Genomic DNA, 27,585 nt, shown 5'->3' with positions numbered 1-27,585 from the left:
CGTTGTCTAATCTATAGTAAATGTCTACCTAGTCGTTAAAATATGCTAGTATAGAGTATGGGCTTACTAGCCTCGCTAAGTAGCGTAAGCCGGATCGTAGGCGTAAGTACGAACGCGGCTATAGGATAGATATAGGCTTTTCGACTAGAGGCTCCGGTACCTACTTATTAGCGTAATAGTTACGTAGGGCCTTATTGCCTTAGCGGCCGCGTTCTTACTAACCCTAGGTATCGCGTACGTTATTTCGCGCGCCCGTATCTTATTGTCTTCTACGATTAGTATTTCGGTTTCCGCCGCGTACTTCGTAGCCTCGATTATTATTACGTAGCTCTACCCGATTGTTACGGTTAGAAGCGTACTCTTTTTAGCGTCCCTCCCCCGCTAGGGCTTGCCTATCGTTTCCTTAATCTCGGCGCTAATACTAGTTTTAATTAGTATAGCTACTATTTCTAGGGCGCTTATTTCCGTAGCCGCCGGCGTAACCGCGACCTAAATTGTCGCGATATCCGCGTACTACTACGGCGTACCGATTATCGAACCTACTAGCGTAACCGCGACTTAAAGTATCGCGATATACGCCTAAGGAATCGGCGTATCGGTCGTTATTGCGAGCGTTTCGATACTACGACTTACCGTTATACCTATTACGGCCTCGGGTAGTGCCGTAGCTATCGGACTATATATATCTGCGGTACTATGCTTTATACTTGTCTTTAACGGCTCGCGTAAAAGTATAAATCGTATCGCTTAGTAAAGGCTTATCGAGCTTGTCCTATAGGCAGGGCTCGAATTGTAACTATATCTAGTAGAGAAGAGCGTATAGTCTATTAGGGTCTGTCTCGAGACCTGCCTCGCGTACGTAGCGGATATAGTTTATAATAAACTGCTAGGGTACTCTACGGTTGCGTATATCCTATACTATATAAGATTCGGCGTATAGCTTGTCCTAGGCCTCGATAATAGATCTACTAAACTTGTCCCTTAGGGCTTTATACTAGCGCTCGATACCTTCTCCTCCGCGAATTGTATTATAATTATTGCTTGTAAGCTTATAAATAAACTATTGCTATACGGCTCTACGGAGGCACTTCGTAAGCTAGGTACGCACTATACGGGCGTAATTAACTGCCGCGTAATCGTAAGCGGCGTCTAGAAAGAGGTATACCGAAGTAAAGGTAACCTTATTGCCGTACGTATAGATATCCTAGCTATTAGAGTCTACGTATAGTACGTCTAGATAGAAGTACCCGATATCTATAGGGTTAAATCTCTCTAAGCGCTAGGAACGCTACGGGCTATAATAGGGCGAGCGGATAAAGCGGAAATTGTCTATATAGTAAGGATTAAAACCGTAACCTCGTAGGCTAAAGTTCCTACTATAGGTACTAGAGTCGCTAGGGCTCGGGCTTAGAGGCCCTTCGCTAGTAGCGCCGCCTTAGCTATAGCGGCGTTGTCTAGCCTTAGCGTTACGTTATACGTTACACCGTAACTAATAAGGCTAGGCTTCGACTAGGTTAGGCAGTAGGGCTAATAGAACCTACTCCTACGGGACCTGTTTATATAGACCTGCCCGCGCGAGGCGTTTAGCTCGTCTAGTGTCTAGCCTATCTTATACTAAGCTCGAAGGGATGCTTTAGCGTAACTAGTCGATCTCGTTATAGATCTCGTCTCTAAGCTACTAAGTTTAGATAACTTATTAATTTGCTAGTTGTCTAAATAGCTAGCGTATTTTATTGCGCAAGACGGCTAGGTTAGCGGCGTTTAGGATTTCGCCGTTAGCGTCTTTAGCGGCCGCGTTAGCGCTAGCGGCGTTCTAGTTCTCGCGTACCGGGACTTCGCGTAGTATGCCCTCTCGTAGGCGTTAAGGCTACGGATTGTCGTAAGCTAGCTACTTGCCGTTGCGCTAGTTTTAGGAGGATAGTCCTACGCTAGCGTTACGTGCTCGCTAGCGGTCCGCGACTAGGCGTCTAGCCTCTATGCCTAGGAAAGCGTCGACTAATCTATTGCAGCGTTACTAGCGAGGAGGCGGGTTACGCTCTATACTAGGCTCTATATATGCTAAGTCTATACGCTAGGTGTTCGGGTCTATATCTTAAGATATATCGACTAGGTTCTTAGCCGATACGGGAGGGAGTAGTAGCTCTTACTCTTATCGTCGGGGTTCTTGCTACTAAGTACCTTGTCGCTAAAGCTTAGGAGCTAGTAAAGAGGACTCTAGACTGCTTAGGGCCGGGAGCTCCTACTGTTCGGGCTTAGGGCTCTATTGCTCCGGAGCTTGCTAATTAGGACTCTACTACTCTATATCCTAGTGCTCGGGCTTAGGACTATATTACTTAGGACCTTGCTATTTAGGACTCTGCTACTTAGGGCCGACTAAAACCGGTAAGGACAAATTAGGACTGCTTATAGGTAACAGCTCTAAGGCACTAAGTTCTCGCAGACCTAGGGGAAAAACTATTAGTAAGGACCTATAGCGTACGTACGTAACTCGTCGTATACTAGCTACTAAGATCGTCCGGCGGCGGCGTAGTTATAGACTAGTATCCGGACTTGCGCTTACGGGCACTACTATATCTAGTAACGGCGGTGCTAGTTCTAGAGTAGGAGCCGCTAAGTCGTTAGGTTCTATCGAGTCTAAAATAGCAAGTTCGTCTTAGAGTGCAATTAGTGTCTTAGCTGCTACTATAACTAAAGAGCGGTTAACTGCCTAATCTTAGGGGAAACCGAGGGTAGTACTACCTCTAGCGTCCGAGAGTTTTCGCGGTATATATTCTTCTAGGGGCTAATAATAAGTAGTAATTGTCGTAACGACTGCTTTTAACGGGTCTCTCTACTTCTAGTATACTAACTTAGCGTAACCGGCGTTAGCTAAGAATTCCTTAAAGCAAAAAGCGATGTTTAACGAGTAGGCGTCTAAATCGAGGCATATAGAAGCTAGTATATTTATAGAGTAAGCGTAGGCTCGATAATCCTATAAGTATAGGATAAGTATAGAGTTAAGGAACTAGACTAGAGTCGGGAAACTGTTAGGGTGCTCGTAGGCTCTTGCCTCGACCGGTACCCGCTTCGGTAGGTGCTAGTATAGAGTAAACAAACCTAGATAAGGAAGGCGGGCCGCCTAGTTTAGCGATTAGAGGGCTATAGGGCGCCGTCGATTAGAGGGCTATCGGTATATAGCTATATATATATAGAAGATAATATGCGGAATTTAGAGGACTATCGTAATCGTATCTATATCGAGCGTAGATAGTTATTATAGTTAGGTAGGTAGGTCGGTACCGCTAGTACGGGACCTCGCGGTCGCGTTAAGTAGCGGCGGTAGGGTTTTTAGGTTTTTTAAGGTGCCCGTTCGTCTAGTACTCGGGTACTATTTAAACGGATCTAGATCTAACTAAAGCGAAGCTACTAATTGTTATACGAGGGACGATTAGTAGTTAGGCAATAGTATAGTATTAGGGTAAGTATCTACGGTTCTACGGAAAGTATATACTAGGCTTAGCTAGCGTACCGTCCCTGCCGTAATAGATTCTCGACAAGATGCATCTAGGCAAGGGCTATATACTAAAGGAATCCTAGATCTATAGTGTCTAGGCTCTTGTATTTGCCTGCTCTAATGTAATAATAGTAGTAAAGACTAGCGAAGGCAAGAGTTTGCCTTTTTAGGCCTTTAGCCTATTAATAGGTATAGTAGTTATTAAGATTATACTATTAAATCGTCTTAGTAAGGAGTATATAGAGGATGTACGCGAGACTACCCGACAAGCTAACTATCTAATCAATGTAGTTAATATTACCGTAGAGAACAAGAGTATAGATCGTAACCTGTTTTAGAAGATTATAGATAGCAAGGTCTACTATATTATCCTTAGTCTAGAAACTGTAGCTAGTAAGGACTTCCGGGCTATCCTTCGAGACCTAAAGGCCCGGGCTCGAATCGGCTTAGTTGTGATCGATAAGATATACCTAGTAGCTAAGTAGAAGGAATTTCGTAAGGAATATACCTAGATCTTCTCTCTACGGAAGCTACTACGTACCGATACGGTATAGTTAGGCTATTCTGCTACTAGTAAGTAGATCGAGCTAAGCTAAGCTAAGCTAAGCTAAGCTAAGCTAAGCCAGTCTAAACTAAACTAAACCGAGCTAACTATCGCTAGTGTTTAAGGAAACAGAGGACTTTGTAGCTAAGAACGGTAGCTTCCGACCTCTTAGAAATAAACTGTATAAGACTAAGGTTCTTCGTAGTAGTATTAATCGACTAGATACTATATATATCTTACGGACTATCGGTAAAGACGAGCTTAGCTGCTACGACTACTTATACTTTGTAGTTAATAATAGCGTTAGTCTAGAAAAGGAGGCGATACCTTAGGGCATTAAGAAGGCTCTACTATTTATCGATAGTCGGAAGTCGGTCTAAGAGCTAGCTAATACTATTCGTATCTAGCTCGTTACCGCGATAGCTAAATACGCCGATCCTAAGAAGCGGTATATATAGGATAACAAGGGTATTAATATATATACTACCGTCTCATTCTATACTAGTAGTATAGCTAAGCGCGACTAGACTAGTCGATATAAGCAATATAGCCGTACTATAGAGGGCCCCGATAGTCTATTAAACATTTGTATTATAATCGCTACGACTGCGTTTAGCGTCGGTCTGAATATTCTAGATATCGAGATTGTCGCCTAAGTTAAGTATCCGATTACTCGAGATATCGAGGATCTAATATAGCGGCTTAGTCGTATTAGTCGTACCCTTCCTTAGTAGAGCAAGCGAAGTGTAGCTCTAGTCTTCTTACTATACCTAGTTAACGATAGCAAGAAGTAGCCTCGTCCTAATTTATATTATTCGGCAATTAAAGTTAATACTAGGCATCGCTATACGCTAGGCCGTTCCTCGGCCCTATTACAATTATAGATCCCCTGAGAAGATGCTAAGGGAGACGGCGATGCGAGTGCTATAAGCGATATAGATATAGATACTAGTATAGATCCGTAGTATTAGACTAAGGTAGAGATAGCTACCCGCGAGAAGATTCTAAAGATCTAGATACATTTCTAGAATAATCGCTATCGAGAGCAAGGCCTCTACCCTCGCAAAGTAATCCTTTAATACCTTAGCGAGGATAAGGTAATATATCTATAAGACCTACTATCGAGCGAGCACTACTATAATGCCTATAACCCTAACCTAGATCTCCTTTACAATAGTAGGCTACTAGCAGAAGCTATAGGTCCGATCTTCCGTAAGCTAGGAAATAGGATACGTCCGGCTATTGCCTTCTAGAAGCTATAGGCGTAGTTGTCTTCTAAGAATAATAAGTACCCGGAATAGACTTATCGTTATATATTTAACCTCCCGTTAAAGACTATTCTAGAAGACCGAAGACTCTAGAGTATATACAATGTATTTACTACTACTAGCTAGTTCGAGCAATAGGAGAATATAGTCGTTAATTAGCGGCTACTTAAGCAGAAATCGGTAGAGTTTATCGACTAGTTTAAAGCTCTAAATATCGACTAGCGCCTATTTGCGTTATATAAGCTAATTAATAAGATTAAGCGGATTAGTACGAGTATCTTTACTAAGTAGAAGGCTAGTCTTAACGCGAAAGCTAAGAAGCGCGTAGACAAACAACAAGCTATCGCTGCTACTACTTCTACCGCTGCTAGACTAATATCTAGTTCTTAATCCGCGGCCGGCCGATTATTGCTAAATCCTCTAATAGTATCTCTAGCGTAGCGCCTTACTATATAGAACGCCGCGCGAAATGCCGTCTAAGCCGGTATTATAGAGTCCTTACGTAGCGAAGTAGCGAGAATAGGTCTTCGTACAAATTAGATCGAGAGAGCGACTACTACTACTACTTCCGGTCCTAGTACCGGCCCTCGCCTACCTAGTCGCATAGTTAAGCTAAGGGTAGTACTTCTAGGCAATCTAGCCTCTGCCTTTCTATCCGCTTCGGCTATTGCTATAGGTGCTACTATCGCTCGTAGTCCGGATAATCCGCGTAATAAGCGTCCTGCCTCTATAAGTCTAGTAATAAGCTAGGTACCTCGATATAGAGCGCGCCGGATTAATTAAGTTAAATCGGAGCGAGCTAAGAGAGCCGAGTAGTTATTAAGTATAGTTACTCGTACTACTAAGGAGAGAGGTAGCCGTAAGCTACGTAGGAACTGTACTCTATTAGAAGCTAGTCTCCGTCTTATAGGCTAGTTACTAGGTAGCTCGCCGATAGGATTACTAAGCCGTCGCCGCTAACTCTACCTAGTTAAGCTACTTTTGCGAGAGCTAGCGTATAATACCTAGTTTAGCTACTTCTGCGAGAGCTAGCGCTAGAATTGGCGGTAAATTGGCGGTAAATTAGCGGTAAATTAGCGCTAGAAATGGCACTAGAAATGGTACTAGAATTGGCGCTAGAATTAGCGCTAGAATTAGCGCTAGAATTGGCGCTAGAATTGGTACTAGAATTGGCGCTAGAATTGGCATTTAATAAGGCTTCTATTATGTCCTTATAAGCTCGCTAAGTCCTTGTCCTATCCCCGGAAAAGTAAGCCGTAACACTACGCTCGATCGCGTTGCTTCTACGAGTATAGGCCTAGTTAAGTTGCTTCTATAAGAGTAGGCCTAGTTAAGCTGCTCCTACGAGAGCCGGCGTATAATATAGGATGCCTAGTTAAGTTGCTTCTACGAGTACTAGTTAAGCTGCTCCTACGAGAGCCGGCGTATAATATAGGATACCTAGTTAAGTTGCTTCTACGAGTGCTAGCGCTAGAATTAGCGCTAGAATTAGTATTTAATAAGGTCCTTCCTTACTACCCTTCTATATATCCTTGTAAGCTCGCTAAGCAGGCTCTTCTATCGTATCCTTATAACGAGGGTTTATAGATAGTCGTAGGTATCGATAGTTGTATATATCGATAGTATATAAGAGCTAGGCGAGAAGCGTAAATTCGAGGAAGCAATAAGGATACCGAGTCCCGCTAAGACCCTAGATTTAGTATAGTAGAGCGCTTAATTAATAGGATTAAACGTTATAGCTGCTTCCTTCCGCGTATTTATAACACCGACTTTACGACTTTTACGACTTTTATAATAGTATATTACTAATATAGCGAGATACGCCGATTGCGCGCATTTCTAGCAAATAGCGCTAACAAAAGTATCTAATACGATAACGACGGCCGCCTTAGGCACTAAGAACCGCCTCCGAAACCCGAGAAGTTACTAACACTAGCGAGAAGTTACTAGCGAGAAGTTACTAGCGAGAAGTTACTAGCGAGAAGTTACTAGCGAGACTAGCGAGACTAGCGAGACTAGCGAGACTAGCACTATACTTATTACACCGTAGCTATTAGCACTATAATATATATAGTAAGGATAGATACGTAGGGCGATAATATATATCGAGCGCTCGTAAAAGCACCCTTCGAGAAGCTACGATAGCCCTCTTACGTTAACGCCCTCTATTGCTTAGACTCTCCCTAGAACGATTATTCCGATAACTAGTTACTATATAAGGCAGAGAAAACGAACAGTAGCGTCCGGGGATCTAATTAACTAGCGGCACTAAGCGGCTATAGAAGTATACACTCCGAAGTATACTAGCATTATATATAGCCTATATGCTACGCGCAATGCGCAATAATTAACGCATTCTATTACTAACTATAGTACGCGAGATATGTAGGAAGGGACTTATTAAGCGAAACAATAATAGCTTATTCGCTAAAGCGACACTTATTAGTACCTAGACAATAATAGAGTGTAACCGCGCCCTTAGTATTAGAGACACCGTAGAAAAGGGTTGTCGAGCGCGTTGTAGTTATATAGCAATATTAATACGCTTACTAGAAGAGGAGGCGTACTACAGTCGGATAATAGTCTTAATACGCTTTCGATTAGTTCGGTTCGGTACGTACTATAGTCGAATAGCAGTCTTAATACGTAAAGGGCTGCAGTCGTATAGCAGTGCTATAGTCGTATAGTAGTAAAGACTAAGACTAAGCGCCTTCGGGCTTAAGTATACTAGAGGCCCTTACGCACTAAGGTTATTATAACTAATAGTCCTAACGAAGGCGTTACGCCGACTTAACTAGATGCGCGTATATTATTCTATAAAGAATCCGAACGTAGGAAGCCTATAGCCGCTACTTAAGGTGTACCTTACTAAAGAGTTTTTACCGAGTTAGGCCTAGCCGCTACTTAAGGTATACCTTACTAAAGAGTTTTTACCGAGTTAGGCCTATAGCAATGCTACGAACCTATTAACCTACTTAGTAGGAGAGTCGCTATCGAGCCGCTACTTAAGGTGTACCTTACTAAAGAGTTTTTACCGAGTTAGACCGTTAGCCGCATTATAGGTATATCTTACTAAAGAGTTTTTACTTCCGCTAATCTATCTAAGACCTCTATAGTTTGTACTACGATATTCTAACAAAAACTATACTCTTTCGGTTAAATGCGTAGTCGGCGCCCGCTAAAGCTATAGTATACCTACTCGCTAGGAGAGTCGCCTTCGTAACGTCTTACGTCGATAAAGCCTATCGGAGACTAAAAGGACTAAATAAACTACCTGCCGAGGAACCTTAACTAACTTAAGCGGTTCTATCGGTAGCAAGCCGTAGAACTAGTTAGGAGATAGTGTTAATCGCTATAGAGCTACCTATATACGATAAAGAGGTATCGACACTATTATATACGCCGATAGCTAGTATATTGCTAGGGGTGTTAGTATGTTAGTATATATAGAAGAAGAAGTTAAGGTTAGAAAGCGGATGTCTATATGCGCCTCGTAGGTAAGGTTTGCCTCTACTAATAGGATTGCGCTATTTAGCTATAATAGTAAGGCAATAATAACGGCTATATATTATCGCATTTTTAACGCAACGTAATAGCCGCCGACTACTACTAGTTAAATGCCTAAGGCTAGAATTGCTAGCAGTTCTCGAAATTACTAGAGGCCTCCTTTAGTATTAGGCGCTCTGAATTCATATAGGAACTAAGTCTAAAGCGAAGCTAATAGTAGGGACCTCTACTTTAACTAAGACTCCGACTGCCGCTAGTTAGTAACGCTAGTTATTAAGCTATTATCGTACGCCTAGCCTAGCTAGCTATTAAGCTATTATCGTACGCCTAGCCTAGCCTAGCCGGCTATCAAGCTATTATCGTACGCATAGCCTAGCCTAGTTAGCTATTAAACTATTATCGTACGCCTAGCTAAACCCTTCGTAGCTAGCTATTAAACCATTATCGTACGCCTGGCCTAGCTAGCTATTAAGCTATTATCGTACATATAGCCTAGTCTAGTTAGCTATTAAACTATTATCGTACGCCTAGCCTAGCTAGCTATTAAGCTATTATCGTACGCATAGCCTAGCCTAGCTAGCTATTAGGCTATTATCGTACGCCTATCTAAACCCTTCGTAGCCGGCTATTAAGCTATTATCGTACGCATAGCCTAGCCTAGCTAGCTATTAGGCTATTATCGTACGCCTAGTACTAGAAGATAAAGTACTAGAAGCTAAAGCACTAGAAGCTAACAGCCTATATCAATTAGTATAGTAAGGAACGGTAGCTAAGCGATAGATATAGTAGGTTAGATTTCTATATACCGAATGTATTACCCTTTTAGTTAAGCTCGTTAAGATAGGTAGTTGTTTGCGGCTCTTATGCCTCTTATGCCCCCTTATCTCCTTGCTCCTCTCCTAACTACCTAGTATAACGATCGACGGTACTAGCCTACGTAGAGTTACTGCTATCGACGGTAGAATCCTCGATAGCGCTAAGGTCGCTAGTAGCTACCCGCTTAGTAATAGTAGTAGCCTCTATCTCCTCGTCTATCGATATAGTACTACGACTCTAATAGTACTACGTATTACCCTCGTTAAAGTTGGCTACCTTCTCTAAGATCTATATACCTCCGAGCTGCTAGATATTATTAGAGACGTTGCCGCTAGGGTTTCCGTATAGCTTTGTATATCTATTAGAGTACAACTTCTCGGCTCTACTAAATACGTCGATAGATATATCCTTATAGGTATAATAGCTGCTTAGCTTGATCCTAGTTAGATTGGTTATTATAGTACGCAAGACCCTAGACGGCTCCCGATTCAAGGCTACCTTCTTAAATATAGCCTGTATATTATAGGTCGAATTGGCGTGTCGGTTAATGTCCTCGGAATACTCGTAATTATAGAGCTCGAGACACTTATTAGCTACGACGGTATATCCCTTATTGCCGTTTATAGAGACTATACTCGACGTTAGGATTGCTATTTAAGCCACTAGATTAGCACTAGGACTAAGCAACTAGCGTAGGTAGGTTATTAGATAGCTATAGTTACCTTAACGAGTACTAAAGAATAAGGGGATTAGGAAGTCGACTAATCTACGAAGATAGCCGATATCTATATTCCGAATAGACTTACGCAACGTAAGGAATTGCTCGATCTCCTTTAGCATTCGAGCTATAGTCGTAAACTGCGGATCTGTACCCGGTTAGCCGCGCTAGGCAGCTAGAGATAACGTATCGTTGTATATCTTATTAATAAGATAGACATACTAATTACGAGTAAGTCGAGAGATAGCGGCCTCTACTATTTCTATACGACTATCCTCGCTAGCGATGATTACTCGGCCTTTATCGATAAGCTACTAAATAACGAGACCGATAATGCGAGATCGGAAGCTCGTCTTTAATAGCTACTAAACCTCGAAGAACTTAGCCTTGTCCTTGCTAATCTTATTGTCTCTATACTAAAAGGCAGCATTAGCCTTCAACGTCTAGGATACTAGTAATAGCTCCCTATCTCTATTGTTGTCCTAATAGGTCCGCAATAATATAAGGCCGCAGTTTATTATAGTATAGAACTAGGTAGGAGAGAACAAGAGATTGTCTCGCTTGTCGTACGTATCCTTACTCTTAATACTCTTATTGTAGACAGATAGGCCGCGTAGAACAGTTATTTAGTCGCTATTGTAGATAATTAGCGGTCTATTAGGTCTATTCTTAAAGTCCTTATCTTAATCTAGGTCTATAAAGTTAAGAAGGATATTATCCTAGACTGCGTATATACCTACAATCGTAGCCTCGTCGTTAAAGGATAGTAGTATAGAAAGCACCTTAGTCTAGGTAGCTAGCATCTTATCGATAACTAGCTACTTCGGACGACTAATAGTATTACTATTATCGTTATCGTCGTTACTAGCCTCTGCCGCCTCCTTCTTAAACACAGCTTTAACGGCCTTTAGGAAAGTGTATACGATAGCCTCGTTAATATAGAATAGAGCGGTCTTCTTACTAATCTTAGTAATCTTAACTGTCTCGGTACTAGCAGTTAGATTAGCTATATCCTTTAGAACCTATGCCTAGGCCTTGTCTTCGTATATGTTCTTAAAGATATTATCTAGATCGAGAGGCTTATTATAATAGATTATGCCCTTCTTTAAACCGCCCTCCGGGATACTCTTATTCTCTATAAGGTACGATATAGTAATACTTAATATTTCGTTAGTCTCGCTACCGCGCTAGACAGTATAGGTCTTTATACGATTAAAGTTGTCGATAGTCTTGCTATACTACTTATTAGGATCGTTCGCTAGCTCGCTAATCTTCTATATCTAGACCTCTATATTCTTGCCTATAAGAATCTATATAGTACGATACGAAGGAACAAGCCCTAGGTTGCTAAGATACTCGAGTATTCGCCGGCTAGCACTATTACTAACTAGAAAGATGCTAAGCGCCTTCGGGAAATACGAGGCGTTTACGTATACTATCGAAAATAGGACCTACGAGGTAATTATTATAATCCGCTTCTAGATCTAGTTATACTTGTCGATAAAGGTCTCCTAGTATTGCTTTTAATCTCGCCGTAGGTTAGGCAATAGTTCCTCGCTAAGAAGTTAATACTAGGTTAGTACGATCTCTTTAATAGTAGTGCTTATACTACTAAGGTTAAACTTAGTATAACTAAAGTCTAGATTATATATACTAAAGTAGTCTCGGCTAATAAGGCTCTTTAGTTCTTTACGGACAATACGACCGCTAAATAGACGCTCTTCTAGAAAGACGTCTAGAAGCGATTAGAGATTTCTCTTATACTGCTTTAAGCGCTTAGTCGACCGATAAGGCTATAACTAGCTGTCTTCTACTATAGATTTTGCTATACCTAGCTTACCGACAAGATACTTAATAAGATATAGTATAGAAATACGGCTCTTCTTTATTAAGGCTTTAATCTCCTCGTACCGCTTATTAAAGGTTGTCCTAGTCTATTCGTTAGTCGCTACTCGGCGCTATTCTATAGCGGCCTCTTCGTCTAATTCCTCTTTATTACTATCGCGAGCCTCGAGGTCCTCTTTATCGTTAGACATCTCCTCGTCGTCCTCGCTAAGGTCTTTATCTATAGATACCTTATCCTAAAAGTTACTAATCTTATCTATTCCGGCTAGTCTTACTAATTTATCTAGAGGGTTAGAGAGAATGCCGCCGCTGCTTAGATAGATTAGTAGATTAGTCTATACGCCTTTTAGAACAGTCTATTCCTTAGGTCCTCTAGGTAAAGTAGCATCGTCGTCGTCTAGGCTAGTTATATTCTTATTATAGTTATAGGCGATAGTACTACCGACTAGGTTATTATTAGATAGTAGAACCGAGATTAAGGAGGATAGATCGTCGCTCGATATATTAGCAGCTATGCTAGCAGCTATAGTAGCAGCGGTGCTAGTAGCGGTGCTAGTAGCTATAGTAGTAGCTATAGTAGTAGCGGTACTAGTAGCTATAGTAGTAGCTATAGTAGTAGCGGTACTAGTAGCTATAGTAGTAGCTATAGTAGTAGCGGTGCTAGTAGCTATAGTAGTAGCTATAGTAGTAGCGGTGCTAGTAGCTATAGTAGCAGCTATAGTAGCAGCTATAGTAGTAGCGGTACTAGCAGCTATAGTAGTAGTAGTCCTAGTAGCGACTTTTAGGTATTTTAACCTTAGCTTTAGAGTCGCGTCTGCTATATAGCAGCAACTTAATAACTATACCTTAGGTAGACTTATTCTATATATAAAAGGTATTTAGAAATAGTCTATAAAGGACCTCGAAGTGTCGAGTCGGCTATAGGAAGGTTATCGATTGCTCTTAAAGACTATAGAGTAGTTAGTAGACGTCGGACGGAATTTTCGCTTATTTAAATAATAATCGCCGGCGTTAGGAGAAGGACCTCTAAGTATTAGCTAGGCGATGCGGTATATTATATATTAAGGTATTTCTAGTAGTATAGCTAGCTACCTAGCAATCTAGATAGCTATAGTCGAGTCGGCTTAGTAGAATAGCGAAACCTTAACGCGCTAACGTCGTATAGACTTATCTAGTAGGTAGAATAAAGCGCAATTAGTAGGGCTACAATCTCCGCTATTTAGATTGTTATATTTGCGTAGTCGCGAAAAAGTAGTACGTTATAGGCTAGTTTAGCACGGCTTGTTCTTAGGCTTATAGGCGAAGAATTATTGGGTATGTTTGTAATTGGCTAGTCGGAAAGTTCGGAAGCTAGCCCTAATTACTAATCTATTACGTGCACTCGGTCGCAGTTTGATTCTTTATGCCCACAAGCCTGATGGGAGGTAGACCCGCGTCCCAACGAGGAATTCTACGTCGACCATGAAAGGCCTGCCGCCTTGTTCACTCAAAGGCGGAGACAATGACTGCTATTCAATCGATTGCGTTGTCCCTTCAAATACTTACTCTCACACCATTTCTCGCTAGCCTCGTACAGCTCCCTCAACCCTTCCGCTCCATCTACGAACTTGTCAAAACGATCATCTTCCTCCAGGTCGCCGATGACTTTGAACATTCTTGTGCAAGCAATGAGCACGATATCACCTCATCCCATGGAGCCTGCTCCCCATGCCTTTCTCCTTCTCCAGCTCAGTCGAAGGCTTCCCTAGCTTGGCCGTTCGATCCGCTTTGAACCACTCGATGTCTTCTGCGACGATGACACTGCGTTCAACTCGGGGCATGAAATGCGCAATTAGAGGATCGAGCATGGCACCGGCTGCCTTGCCGACCTTTTCGTGGAACTTTAGGTCGAGGTGAAGTGGTCGCATGATGATTGAATGGAAGTATGCAAGCAAGCAAGTGAGACTCGGGAGGAGCCACTGGATGTCTTGGCGTCATCGTTGTTCTTACGGTCGCGACCATTTCCAATAACTGCGTTGGACAGCCATCACGACGATTGGCCCGCTGACAGATCTTGTCTTGACCGCGGTTTGGCGGTATACTACGGGAATTGCTAAATGTCTATTGCCGCTAGGCTATATGTCTATTGCCTCGGATTCTACTGCCTGTTCTAGTTAGCGAGGGCTCTAACTACCTTGCTATACAAAACGCTATATAAAATCGATTACGGAGGTCCGTATTAGAACTCCGGGTAGGTAATAACGATTATAGTTAAGGAGGAAGGGTTTCTAAAGCCCGCTAGATATATAGATTTAAAGAGACTATCTTCTAGTACTAATTTCCTTAACCTATAAAGTAATACTGTCTTAAGTAAAGCCGTAGCTCTTGCTACGGTATAAACTAACTGCCTTATAGTCTCGCTAGTAGTATAGTTGCTAGTAGTAGTAGAGCTATAGTAATAGGCCTAAAGGTTAAGTAAATAGCCTATTAGTTAGAAGGCGGCGGAGCGTCGTTTTAGCGCTATCTCTATATAGCAAGAGCGGCCCTTTATATACTAGCTAGATCGTTGCTAATAAACTCGTATCGCTTAATAGGCGTATAGACTCGTAGTTGTTATATAGAGGCTCTTATACGGCCTCGTCCTCGTCTACGTCTACGAGTAGATTAAGAAGCCGTATTATTAAGGTTATTAAGCTCGAAGGCCGAAGGAATACGGCTATTCGCGCGGCCTATACGACCTCTACGGCTACGACTATTACTACGACTATTGCTACGACTATTGCTACGACTACGGTTGCTACGGTTAGAAGGTAGAGTTGTCGGTTTACGCGTTTAAATAACCTCTATAAGGCGGCGGAGTAGTATAGCGGACTTATCGATATGCTAGTACCTGTTAAAGTCTTCCGGTTTGAAGTAGAAGTAGCTAGTTTCTATAAGCTAATCCCTTACTATATACTTATATATAATTCCCTAAGCGTACTTATAGCGGCCTATATAGTGCGAGCGTATAGTATTAGGGTCCTTAATAAGCTCTTCAACCTCCTACTAAGTATACGAGTACTGCTTGCTAGCTAATTGCAGTACCTAGCGGTAAATAATGCCGTTGTACTACGAATACTCGGGCTTCTTTATAGAGAGAGGTATCGCGAGCCTATCCTAGCTAATCCGCTCCTAGATTTAGTTAGCTTTAATCTTAAACTACGGCTCCTAGTAATTTGTTAGTAAAGCTAATTACTAGTCGAAGCCGTAGGAACGTACGAGCTTAAGGAATAGGGTAAGGATATTATAGCGCCTCCTAGCAAGCTATTTCTTTATCGTCGAGTAAGCGCCTTCTACCCTCGAGGTAACTCGTTATCTATAGAATAGAAAGACCTTCTACTAAAAGCAGTAGGCAATCTTCTTCTTATAAGACTAGTATTTACGGCAAATATAGGTCTAGAGGGACCTATAATAAGGGTTCTTATAGTTAGAAAGATAGCCGTTCTTCTCCTCGAATTCAGCTACTATCTCTGCTTCTATATAGGCTTTAAAGGCGGCTATAAACGACTCGCAGTCTAGTTAATCTTCGTAGCCTATAAAGGTACCTATTTCTTCGTCGTATTTAGCTTGTTATAGCATTAACTTCCGTGCCTATAACTGTATATTCTTGAAGATATGCTAGGCATAGATTAAAGCCGGCGTTGTCGAGTATACCTTATCTAAAGCGTTTATACAACTACGGTCTCGATCAGTGACCTATAAGCCTAGTTATAGCAAATCGTATACGTTACTAATCCGCTTAAAGGCCTCGAATACCTACGTAAAGCTAGCCTTATCTTCTTTACCTATAATACAGTATCTAAGCGGTATTATAGTGCCGCCGCCGGTGCCGCTAGAGATATTAAAAAGCGGTCGATTATAGTAGTTAGTCTTATAGGTATTGTCGTAAATAAGGTACTCTAGATATAGGACGTAGAACTTGGCTATTTATAGGTTAATAACTATCAACTTGTTAATCCTACCCTCGTTTCTAGGTATCCTATCGGTATTATATTCGTACTAGTATCTAAGCCGATCTAGGTGCCGGAATAGTGTATCTATAGCGCTCAAATCACCCTATTAGACCTTCCGATATATTATCCTCGCATTATTGATATCCTTAATAGTCTAAATGCCTATAGATAGGTCGTTGTTAGTAAGAGGGTTAGGTTTAATAGTAAGAATATAAAGGAAAGCTACTCGGCCGAAGCTCGGCCGGATAACTTAATATTCAATCGATAATACTTATACTTCTTATCCTTCTTCTATAACCGCGCTATCGTTATATAAGCGCTCGTATTGCAATCTAAGTCCTTACGGATTATCTTTATTATCTTCGAGCTCGCCGCCTTGCGTTAGCGGCGACGGTAAACCGCAAAATCGCTACTATTAGTATTAGTATACCCTCCTTTATAGGTATACTAATTCCTCGACTTATCGACCTTCTAGCGACTATAAGAGTCGTCGTAATTATACGCTCTTAGCGTAAGCGACTATAGATACGCTTGCTTAGTAGATATCGCATTTAGACAGCGGCTAGTACTATTAGTACGAGCCTTGCTTCTACTATTAGAACTACTATAAATATAGTACTTGCTAATAAAGGCGTTTAGGCCTTTAAACTCTATACGCTTCGAGACGTTGCTACCTCGCATTATTATAGCGTAACTATAGCTCTAAGCCTACGCGTTTACCTCTTTAAAAGCAGCCTCTATCGATCGATATAACTCTCGCGGAGGGTCCGCTATCTATTCGCCTTTATCGTTAACTCCGCCTTTACTATTACCTTTATCGTTAACTCCGCCTTTACTATTACCTTTATCGTTAACTCCGCCTTTACTATTACCTTTATTATCGCTTTCGCCTTCTTCGACGCCTACGGCTAGTCCTTCTACCGTCTCTTTATTACTAAATGCCTTATTAATCTCTCTCGCTAACTAAGACTAGCTCTCTTCCGCCTCCGCCGTAGCCTCCTTATCTGCCTCGATTTTAGCTAATTCGTCCTTATTTAGACCCTCGAGGTCGGCTTTATTAAATCCGCTATCCCTAGGCGTCTCTTTACTACTATAAGTACCCTCGTAATCGATATCTTAGAAGTAATCGCCGGCTTAGCGATCTCCGGGTCTATTACCAAAGTATTAGCCTTATAAGAGGTAAAAGGAGGCCTTATAATTAGTCTAAGAAGAAGAAGCTATGACGACGCCTTGTTTAGTGCTATACCGCTGTTTTAATAGCTTTAGTATACTTCGCAATCTACGTAATCTATAAAGTTACGCGCTAGAGACGCGTTCCTAGCTAAAGCCGTAGGCTCTACTATATCTATACTATTAAGAGCGCTATACCCGGGACGGAAAACCCCTTAGGTAGCAATAGACATATAGCCTAGCCGGTAATAGACATTTAGCAATTCCCCTGAATTCGAGGAGAAGAACGGCTATCTTTCTAACTATAAGAACCCTTATTATAGGTCCCTCTAGACCTATATTTGCCGTAAATACTAGTCTTATAAGAAGAAGATTACCTACTACTTTTAGTAGAAGGTCTTTCTATTCTATAGACAACGAGTTACCTCGAGGGTAGAAGGCGCTTACTCGACGATAAAGAAATAGCTTACTAGGAGGCGCTATAATATCCTTACCCTATTCCTTAAGCTCGTACGTTCCTATAGCTTCGACTAGTAATTAGCTTTGCTAACAAATTACTAGGAGCCGTAGTTTAAGATTAAAGCTAACTAAATCTAGGAGCGGATTAGCTAGGATAGGCTCGCGATACCTCTCTCTATAAAGAAGCCCGAGTATTCGTAGTATAACGGCATTATTTACCGCTAGGCACTGCAATTAGCTAGTAAGCAGTACTCGTATACTTAGTAGGAGGTTAAAGAGCTTATTAAGGACCCTAATACTATACGCTCGTACTATATAGGCCGCTATAAGTACGCTTAGGGAATTATATATAAGTATATAGTAAGGGATTAGCTTATAGAAACTAGCTACTTCTACTTCAAACCGGAAGACTTTAACAGGTACTAGCATATCGATAAGTCCGCTATACTACTCCGCCGCCTTATAGAGGTTATTTAAACGCGTAAACCGACAACTCTACCTTCTAACCGTAGCAACCGTAGTCGTAGCAATAGTCGTAGCAATAGTCGTAGTAATAGTCGTAGCCGTAGAGGTCGTATAGGCCGCGCGAATAGCCGTATTCCTTCGGCCTTCGAGCTTAATAACCTTAATAATACGGCTTCTTAATCTACTCGTAGACGTAGACGAGGACGAGGCCGTATAAGAGCCTCTATATAACAACTACGAGTCTATACGCCTATTAAGCGATACGAGTTTATTAGCAACGATCTAGCTAGTATATAAAGGGCCGCTCTTGCTATATAGAGATAGCGCTAAAACGACGCTCCGCCGCCTTCTAACTAATAGGCTATTTACTTAACCTTTAGGCCTATTACTATAGCTCTACTACTACTAGCAACTGTACTACTAGCGAGACTATAAGGTAGTTAGTTTATACCGGTAGCAAGAGCTACGGCTTTACTTAAGATAGTATACTTTGTAGGTTAAGGAAATTAGTACTAGAAGATAGTCTCTTTAAATCTATATATCTAGCGGGCTTTAGAAACCCTTCCTCCTTAACTATAATCGTTACTACCTACCCGGAGTTCTAATACGGACCTCCGTAATCGATTTTGTATAGCGTTTTATATAGCAAGGTAGTTAGAGCCCTCGCTAACTAGAATAGGCAGTAGAATCCGAGGCAATAGACATATAGCCTAGCGGTAATAGACATTTAGCAATTCCCCGAATTCAGCTACTATCTCTGCTTCTATATAGGCTTTAAAGGCGGCTATAAACGACTCGTAGTCTAGTTGATCTTCGTAGCCTATAAAGGCACCTGTTTCTTCGTCGTATTTAGCTTATTATAGCATCAACTTCCGTGCCTATAACTATACATTCTTGAAGATATACTAGGTATAGATTAAAGCCGGCGTTGTCGAGTATACCTTATCTAAAGCGTTTATATAACTACGGTCTCGATTAGTGACCTATAAGCCTAGTTGTAGCAAATCGTATACGTTGCTAATCCGCTTAAAGGCCTCGAATACCTACGTAAAGCTAGCCTTATCTTCTTTGCCTATAATATAGTATTTAAGCGGTATTGTAGTGCCGCCGCTAGTACCGCTAGAGATATTAAAAAGCGGTCGATTATAGTAGTTAGTCTTATAGGTGTTATCGCAAATAAGGTACTCTAGATATAGGGCGTAGAACTTAGCTATTTATAGGTTAATAACTATTAACTTGTCAATCCTGCCCTCGTTTCTAGGTGTCCTATCGGTATTATATTCGTACTAGTATCTAAGCCGATCTAGGTGCCGGAATAGTGTATCTATAGCGCTTAAATTACCCTATTAGACCTTCCGATACATTATCCTCGCATTATTAATGTCCTTAATAGTCTAAATGCCTATAGATAGGTCGTTGTTAGCAAGAGGGTTAGGTTTAATAGTAAGAATATAAAGGAAAGCTACTCGGCCGAAGCTCGGCTAGGTAACTTAATATTTAATCGATAATACTTATACTTCTTATCCTTCTTCTATAACCGCGCTATCGTTATATAAGCGCTCGTATTGTAATTTAAGTCCTTACGGATTATCTTTATTATCTTCGAGCTCGCCGCCTTACGTTAGCGGCGACGGTAAACCGTAAAATCGCTACTATTAGTATTAGTATACCCTCCTTTATAGGTATACTAATTCCTCGACTTGTCGACCCTCTAGCGACTATAAAGGTCGTCGTAATTACACGCTCTTAGCGTAAGCGACTATAGATACGCTTGCTTAGTAGATGTCGTATTTAGACGGTAGCTAGTGCTATTAGTACGAGCCTTGCTTCTACTATTAGAACTACTGCAAATATAGTACTTGCTAATAAAGGCGTTTAGGCCTTTAAACTCTATACGCTTCGAGACGTTACTACCTCGCATTATTATAGCGTAACTATAGCTCTAAGCCTACGCATTTGCCTCTTTAAAAGTAGCCTCTATCGATCGATATAACTCTCGTAGAGGGTCCGCTATCTATTCGCCTTTATCGTTAACTCCGCCTTTACTATTACCTTTATTGTTAACTCCGCCTTTACTATTACCTTTATCGTTAACTCCGCCTTTACTATTACCTTTATTATCGCTTTCGCCTTCTTCGACGCCTACGGCTAGTCCTTCTACCGTCTCTTTATTACTAAATGCCTTATTAATCTCTTTCGCTAACTAAGACTAGCTCTCTTCCGCCTCTGCCGTAGCCTCCTTATCTGCCTCGATTTTAGCTAATTCGTCCTTATTTAGACCCTCGAGGTCGGCTTTATTAAATCCGCTATCCCTAGGCGTCTCTTTACTACTATAAGTACTCTCTTAATCGATATCTTAGAAGAAATCGCCGGCTTAGCGATCTCCGGGTCTATTACCGAAGTATTAGCCTTATAAGAGGTAAAAGGAGGCCTTATAATTAGTCTAAGAAGAAGAAGCTATAATAACGCCTTGTTTAGTACTATACCGCTGTTTTAATAGCTTTAGTATACTTCGAAATCTACGAAATCTATAAAGTTACGCGCTAGAGACGCGTTCCCGGCTAAAGCCGCAGGCTCTACTATGTCTATACTGTAAAGAGCGCTATACCCGGGACGGAAAACCCCTTAGGTAGCAATGGACATATAGCCTAGCGGCAATGGACATTTAGCAATTCCCGTATACTGCAGTCTGTTGTGGATGCGACAAGCCCTTGGCGACAACCATCCTTCGCCAACTCCGCCTTCCAAGCCTCGCTTGTTTGCTCTGCGTTACACAGCTATCACTTGGCAGCGTAACATCATCTATGCCATCTGGTGTTGCTTGTGTGCTGACAGGTAGGTGCAGCAGACTAATGCCGATACGCAGGTCCGCTGCAAAGAGTGGCCCTTTGCTTCTGAAACGAAGGCGGCGGCATTGCGTGCTCCACCAGGAAATGGCAGCTTTAAGTACCACTTGCTCGCCCATCAAGGTGGGTGTTTGTAGTGTTTATTCTACGTGGAGCATCTCTATCAACATGGTTCGCGCTGCTTCATTCGTAAAGTATTCTGCCCTCGTTGCTTTGGCCGATGCAACTTTCGGCCCCATTGACGCACGACAAGACAGCTACAACAATGCAAATAAGCCCAAGGTCGATTCGAAGAAGCTCCAAGCGTCGATCGAAGAGGCAGCTCTAGCACAGAAAGCCAAAGAGCTGGAGGATGTCGCATACAGCACACCAATGCGCAATCGCGTGTTCTCATCGCCAGGCCATGATGGCACATTGGACTTTATCGAAGGCTATCTGGACTCTGTAAAGGACTACTACACTTATGAACGACAAGAGTTCATCGCGCTTTACTCTCAAGCGAGCGGATCGCTCATCGCCGGAGAGACGAAATACCCGTCCACGATTTACCAATATTCGCCATCTACCGACGGAACGATCACCGCTCCAATCGTTGAAGTCCAAAATCTAGGCTGCAATGAAACCGACTATACCGATGCCGTCTCTGGCGCAATCGCTTTGATCTCAAGAGGAGAATGCACCTTTGGGACAAAGTCGGCCCTGGCTGGCAACGCCGGTGCTGTGTAAGTGTCAAGTGCGAACTGCTTGCCACAGTGTTCAGCGAAGCTGCTAATTATGTCCTTGCAGAGGTGCGATCATCTACAACAACGTGCTAGGACCAGTTAGCGGAGGCACTCTTGGAGCGCCGCCAAATCCTCTCGGTGACTACATTCCTTCTGCCGGTGTTTCTCAAGAAAATGGCACTGCGATCCTGGAAGCGCTCCAGGCAGGTGTGGTTGAGGGACAACTGGAGGTGGACAGTATAATCGAGAACCGAACAACGTATAACATCGTTGCCGATACAATTGGAGGCGACAAAAACAACGTCTTGGCAATTGGAGCTCATTCCGATTCCGTCTTCGCTGGACCTGGCATCAACGATGACGGTAGCGGAACTATGTAAGTACATCCAAGGGCGTAAGGCACAACTCCACCGAGCGGATCTCGCTGAGGCCCTGAGGTCAGAGGCAGCAATGTGGTCTCAGCGGTTGCCATGGAGTGGTTTTGAGACACTTACTGATTCTTTTGCCTTCTGCTTTAGCGGTATACTTGAGACTGCACTTCAGCTTGCAAGCTACAGCACCAAGAATGCCATCCGCTTCTGCTTCTGGTCTGCAGAAGAATTCGGTCTGCTTGGCTCAGAGCACTACGTTACAACCTTGCCGAGTGCCGAAGCCGACAAGATCAAGCTCTACCTTGTGAGTCCATTTGCACACCAAACCAACTGATTTCAATGCACTGATTTCCCGCCAGAATTTCGACATGATCGCTTCACCAAACTTCCAGTATGCCTTGTACGATGGTAAGAAAGCAATGATCTGAGGGCCGTTTGAGACACTTGCTGAGCTAAACCCATCCCTTTTCAGGCGACGGTGACACTTTCAACATCACTGGACCACCTGGCTCAGCCGAGGTCGAGCACTTCTTCGAGGATTGGTTCGAGGAGCAAGGTATTCCTACCAAGGCGACGGCCTTTGATGGTCGATCCGACTACGGTCCATTTTTGGACGCTGGTATCCCGGCTGGTGGCATTTTCACTGGCGCCGAGCAGCTCAAAACCGCTGAGGAAGCATTGCTCTGGGGTGGCCAAGCTGGTGTTGCGTAAGTTCAATCTAGAACTACTGCTAGGTCAACAAACCGCATCACTGACTGCTTTGATTGCACAGTTACGATCCCAACTACCATCTCGCTGGCGATAATTACACGAATCTCAACTTTGAAGCCTTCCTCACCAACACCAAGGCAATCGCTGCTTCGATCGCCTATTATGGCTCGGACCTTTCGAGCATCCCGCCCAGAAACTCCACAATGAAGATGGTCAAGACGAGAGGCTTGCATCACCACCCTCACGCCAAGCGTAACACGGTTCATACGCACGAGAACACGTATGATTGCGGAGCTGCACCCAAGGTATTCTCGTAAGCTCCTCGCAGAATATATACAGACATTGGTCTGAGTACAGGGAGTCTGCGGCTATGTAGAATTCGCTAGATCTTACCGAGTAAGTAAGTCTGCAGAAAAAATCATACTCGAAACACTGTATGCGCACTCTACGTTCGATGCTCGAGACCAGACGGCGGTCTACAACCTACGGATCTGCGCTCGTTCGGAATAGCGGCATTGTCCCTCGCGACGAGTTGCCCGAGTGCCAGCTAGACAGTGTAGACATATATAGAGGAGCCCAATACAGCAAATCCCTCGCTTCCACATACACTTTCGTGGTCGCTCTGGGATCGGAGTCGAAGTTCCATGCCTCCAGGCCAGCTTGATGTCCGAGGCTGTGTACGCGAGATAGCATGCCCGAGTATCTGCTTAGTGGTGCCGGGGTCATAACAGCCCTGATTTCAGAGAGCATGGCCAAAGTCGGCCTGTCGCTCGTCGCCGTTTGGTGATCACGATAAACGCCAGCCCGTAGAATATGCCTCGCGTCTACAGACTCTACACGGTCAACAAATAAGCGCGTCGCGGATAGTTCTAACTTTGTCGCCGTCCTGGAGCATTTGCCATTTGGCCATCAGTCTCCGGACTCGCACTATGATCCTCTCCTGGAAGTTGGAGCGAATGTCGGCTTCGAATGTTTTCTCATGTGTTATTAAGAACCGCGAGGATGGATTCTTGTACGTATGCACGCAGTACCTCCAAAAGACGCCCAGCCTTTGTACCATGTTTTGAGCGAGCTGAAGAGAAACGAGGACCAGCATCAGCGAATGGAATGGCTTGCCTCCGAGTGGCTTTGTCGCCTTCGTTCCCGGCTGAATCCGCCCAGGCGTCATCGTTCATGGAGCTTCCTTGCTCACATGCCTGAACCGCGTATTGCATGTGTACCGCCGAGGCGTTCATCGCTGATGACAGTAACTATGTTGCTATTGTTCCTGGAATTCGACCACTCCTTACCCCATATGCTATCTGCTCAGCAACCACCTGTTTCTGCTCTCCGTTGCCAGCAACGACAGTGGCGATCATGGAAGTCTCGCACATGAGCCACACCACGAGAGCCGCCTTAGGGCTGGCGACGCTCTACATCGCATATCAGGTCATCACCTCCATCACGCTGTGGGCCAGGCGGCGAGCATTCAAGCGCGAGAAGGGCGTGATGGAAGCACCGTGGTATCCACAATGGGACAAGATTACAGGCTTGAATTTGTTCCGGAAGAATGTGCAAGCTCTGAAAGAACACAGAATGCTCGAAGTCGGTCACCGGAGATTTTCTGAGACCAGCTCCAACACATATCAACTCGTGCTTCTTGGTCAACACATGCACATCACAACCGAACCAGAGAACCTCAAAATCATTCAAGCCAAGGAGCATACCAAATGGAGCCTGGGACGAAGGCGCAAGTATGGTTTCCGACCTCTACTGGGAGAAGGCATCTTCACTACCGACGGCTCAGCGTGGCAGCATTCTCGAGACATGCTGCGACCAAATTTTGTGCGTTCTCAGGTCGCAGACGTCGACACATTTGAAAAGCATGTTTCGCAGCTCATATCGATCATTCCGCGGAACCAGACCGTGGACCTGTCGGAGCTATTCTTCCGTTTGACCATTGACTCGGCCACTGAATTCCTCTTTGGAGAGTCCACCAATTCCCTCGCGAGCAACACGACCGATGGTTTCGCCGATGCATTCACTCATGGCCAGGACTTCATCGCCAACTTAGCCCGATGGGGCTCGATAGGGAAGCTGTTCCTTGCGACGAAACGATTCGAGAAAGACACGAAATTCGTTCACGATTTCGTTGATTACTACGTTCAGAAGGGTCTTGCACGGCGCGACCAGATCTTAGCCGAAAAGACGATTGGCGACGGCAAAAGTGGTCGATATGTCTTCATCGATGAGCTGGTGAAGCAGACTACTGATCCCATCCGCATCCGTAGCGAAGCTCTGAATATTCTCCTTGCAGGCCGAGACACAACCGCTTCGCTCCTCACGAATGTCTGGTATACGCTCTCCAACCGGCCAGATATCTGGGAAAAGTTGCAAGCCGAGGTGAAGCAGCTCGACGATGCCCGACCGTCATTCGAGCAGCTCAAAGACTTGAAGTATGTGAAAGCTTTACTGAATGAGTCGCTGCGGCTCCACCCTGTCGTTCCTTTGAACAGTAGGGAAGCAACAGAAGACACCACGCTGCCGTTGGGAGGTGGACCAGATGGTCGAGCTCCGATCTTCATCAAGAAGGACTCTGTCATGGCCTGGAGTGTGTGGGCTATGCATCGACGAAAAGACTTCTATGGAGAAGACGCCGAGGAGTTCAAGCCAGAACGATGGCTCGACGATCCGGTCACGGGAAAGAAAGGTCTGCGACCAGGATGGGAGTATCTTCCGTTCAACGGCGGAGCGAGAATTTGTCTAGGTGAGTCGACAGACACAGACACCCCGTCATTCAGGTACAAGCACTGACATGATGCGTGATTCTAGGGCAGCAATTCGCTTTGACCGAGGCTAGCTATTGCACTGTGCGGCTGTGCCAGGCTTTCAGTGGAATCGAAAGCAGAGGCCCCAACCCTTGGACTGAATTCATCACTCTGACTTGTGTTAACCTCCACGGCGCTAAGGTTGCGCTCACACCTCGAGAGACGTAGCGCGCGCCACGAGGCACCGTTCCATTTGATATGGAAGGGAAGATCTTATGATGCATGATGAAGGAGTTGGGGAACATGTCGTGTTTACACGCGACCACGGCCGGATGACTATACTTCGCACACTGTACATTGATCATTCATTTCGAATTGCTGATTGAGTCAGCATTGTCGTGTTCTGGGTCGGAGGACTACACTAGCCGATGCGAGCTCGCATTTTCCAAGCTCGTCGCAAGGCCCGTTGCGACTTTATTTTGCCGAAATCTTTAGATAGTGTGACGAGTTGATGCAAATGCATCGTGACTTCGTCCACGTTCCAATGCACACGTCTCCAATTTCCGTTCATTGATCGCACTTCCGTGCCAGTTGCAGGGGACCAAGATGCCCATGCTGGCCGTGAGTCAAGGCATGTAAAGTCTGCTGTTGTCACTAGTGTAAGCGGAATATAGCTGCCGCCGCCTCCACTCTCACTTCCAAGAGGTCTCCCAAGTCACCTTGCCTCTTCGGAACGGAATGACCTCGATCGAGCCATCTTCCGTCACCAGACTCTCAGCGATGGAAGCTTTCCCTCTCCCAAGCACGATACGCTCGTTCTTCTCATCTTTGATCCTGTAGAAGTCACGAGCGAAAGTGCACAGAAAGCCTTCCAGCTTCTCAGCCGTGACGTCAGATTGCTTGATCAAGCCCTTCTCGACACCAACCTCCAAGGCATTCACGACCAATCCGACGGCATGAGGCTGTGTGAATACACCAGCAGCAATCTTGTCGGTGCGCTTCGCCTTGGCGGGATGAGGAGCGGAGTCGCTGCCGAAGAAGAATTTCGGATTCCCGCTGACTGCGGCTTCGAGAAGGGCTCGTCGATCTGAAGGATTCTTGGCGACGGGTTTGCAGAAGCAGTGTGGGTCTCCGGCCCAGTCGTCGACGGTGATCCAGAGATGGTGTGCAGTCAACGTAGCCGCGACTGTGTCGCCGCAAGAGCTCACTGTGCGTACGGCAGCCGCGGTCGTGCAGTGCTCGAGGATGATGCGAAGCTTTGGAAAGCGCTTGTGAAGGTCCAGGAGGGTGGGCAAGAATGCTTCTTCGGCATTGAGGACTGTGATATCGGCGCCTGCGGATGGTGGAAGCTCTCCGTGCAGATTCAACACCATGTCTTGGCGCTCCATTTCTTCGAATACCGGGTAGAAGTCTTCATACGACATGACGCCGTGACTTGAGTTTGTGGTGACTCCATGAGGATACGACTTCACTCCGGTGATCCCAGCTTTCTTGGCTTCGATGATGGTCTCTGGCTTGATGTTTGGGTGGAGATAGAGAGACATGAGGAAGCGTACGTTTGGCTCCAGCTTGTGAAGATGTCGCTGGTATTGCAACGCATGATTGACGGTCGTGATGGGAGGCACCAGGTTGGGCTGCGTATGTCAGGTCACCGGAGCCGCTTCCGATCACATCGTCGCTCTCTTACCATGACAAAAACGGTATTGACACCACCGTGGCGGATGGTTGGTCTGCACATCGTCAATCTCTCGCAGGAAGCACACGCTCGGGATCTCCATACACCACGAGAGCCGTCATATCACCTTCGCGCAAATGCACATGCATGTCGGCGGCAGCGGGCAGCTCAAGGCCATCGAACTTTTCCAGTGTCTCTCCATTCGCGCCTGAGGCCATGCTATGTATGTGCTGGAAGGGCGGGGCGGAGAGAAACGT

General features: G+C 44.2%; 5 protein-coding genes across 5 annotated transcripts; 2 read left to right on the top strand and 3 right to left on the bottom strand.

Moving 5' to 3' along the window:
- Nucleotides 1-4,915: 4,915 nt before the first annotated feature.
- Nucleotides 4,916-14,218, bottom strand: MYCFIDRAFT_174572 (uncharacterized protein; the record flags this gene model as incomplete). The annotated part of the gene is made up of 7 exons (XM_007928226.1): nt 4,916-4,937; nt 13,573-13,641; nt 13,678-13,699; nt 13,743-13,846; nt 13,875-14,001; nt 14,044-14,157; nt 14,203-14,218. 7 exons carry the CDS (start codon nt 14,216-14,218, stop codon nt 4,916-4,918), a joined length of 474 nt encoding a protein of 157 aa, XP_007926417.1.
- Nucleotides 14,219-21,381: 7,163 nt separating this feature from the next.
- MYCFIDRAFT_164329 (uncharacterized protein) lies at nt 21,382-23,335 on the top strand. Its single transcript, XM_007928225.1, has 6 exons — nt 21,382-21,824; nt 21,889-22,200; nt 22,343-22,499; nt 22,555-22,603; nt 22,668-22,902; nt 22,968-23,335. Exons 1-6 carry the CDS (start codon nt 21,475-21,477, stop codon nt 23,221-23,223), a joined length of 1,359 nt encoding a protein of 452 aa, XP_007926416.1. The 5' UTR covers nt 21,382-21,474; the 3' UTR covers nt 23,224-23,335.
- Nucleotides 23,336-23,351: 16 nt separating this feature from the next.
- MYCFIDRAFT_174570 (uncharacterized protein) lies at nt 23,352-24,074 on the bottom strand (the record flags this gene model as incomplete). Its single annotated transcript, XM_007928224.1, has 4 exons — nt 23,352-23,382; nt 23,436-23,739; nt 23,781-23,869; nt 23,902-24,074. 4 exons carry the CDS (start codon nt 24,072-24,074, stop codon nt 23,352-23,354), a joined length of 597 nt encoding a protein of 198 aa, XP_007926415.1.
- A 383-nt stretch (nt 24,075-24,457) lies between these two features.
- On the top strand, nt 24,458-27,007 carry MYCFIDRAFT_153745 (uncharacterized protein). Its single transcript, XM_007928223.1, has 2 exons — nt 24,458-25,652; nt 25,718-27,007. The coding sequence occupies exons 1-2, from the start codon at nt 24,482-24,484 to the stop codon at nt 25,879-25,881; spliced, it is 1,335 nt and encodes a 444-aa protein (XP_007926414.1). The 5' UTR covers nt 24,458-24,481; the 3' UTR covers nt 25,882-27,007.
- MYCFIDRAFT_153744 (uncharacterized protein) lies at nt 24,458-27,559 on the bottom strand. The gene is made up of 4 exons (XM_007928222.1): nt 27,434-27,559; nt 27,341-27,383; nt 25,718-27,287; nt 24,458-25,652 (listed from the first exon to the last, which is right to left on the bottom strand). Exons 1-3 carry the CDS (start codon nt 27,544-27,546, stop codon nt 26,346-26,348), a joined length of 1,098 nt encoding a protein of 365 aa, XP_007926413.1. The 5' UTR covers nt 27,547-27,559; the 3' UTR covers nt 24,458-25,652; nt 25,718-26,345.
- Between the last annotated feature and the right edge of the window lie 26 nt (nt 27,560-27,585).

This window comes from Pseudocercospora fijiensis (genome assembly GCF_000340215.1).
Source record: "Pseudocercospora fijiensis CIRAD86 unplaced genomic scaffold MYCFIscaffold_4, whole genome shotgun sequence".
Taxonomy (NCBI): domain Eukaryota; kingdom Fungi; phylum Ascomycota; class Dothideomycetes; order Mycosphaerellales; family Mycosphaerellaceae; genus Pseudocercospora; species Pseudocercospora fijiensis.
The sequence above is the reverse complement of the archived record's forward strand: the minus strand, read 5'-3'. Positions and strand labels throughout refer to the sequence as shown.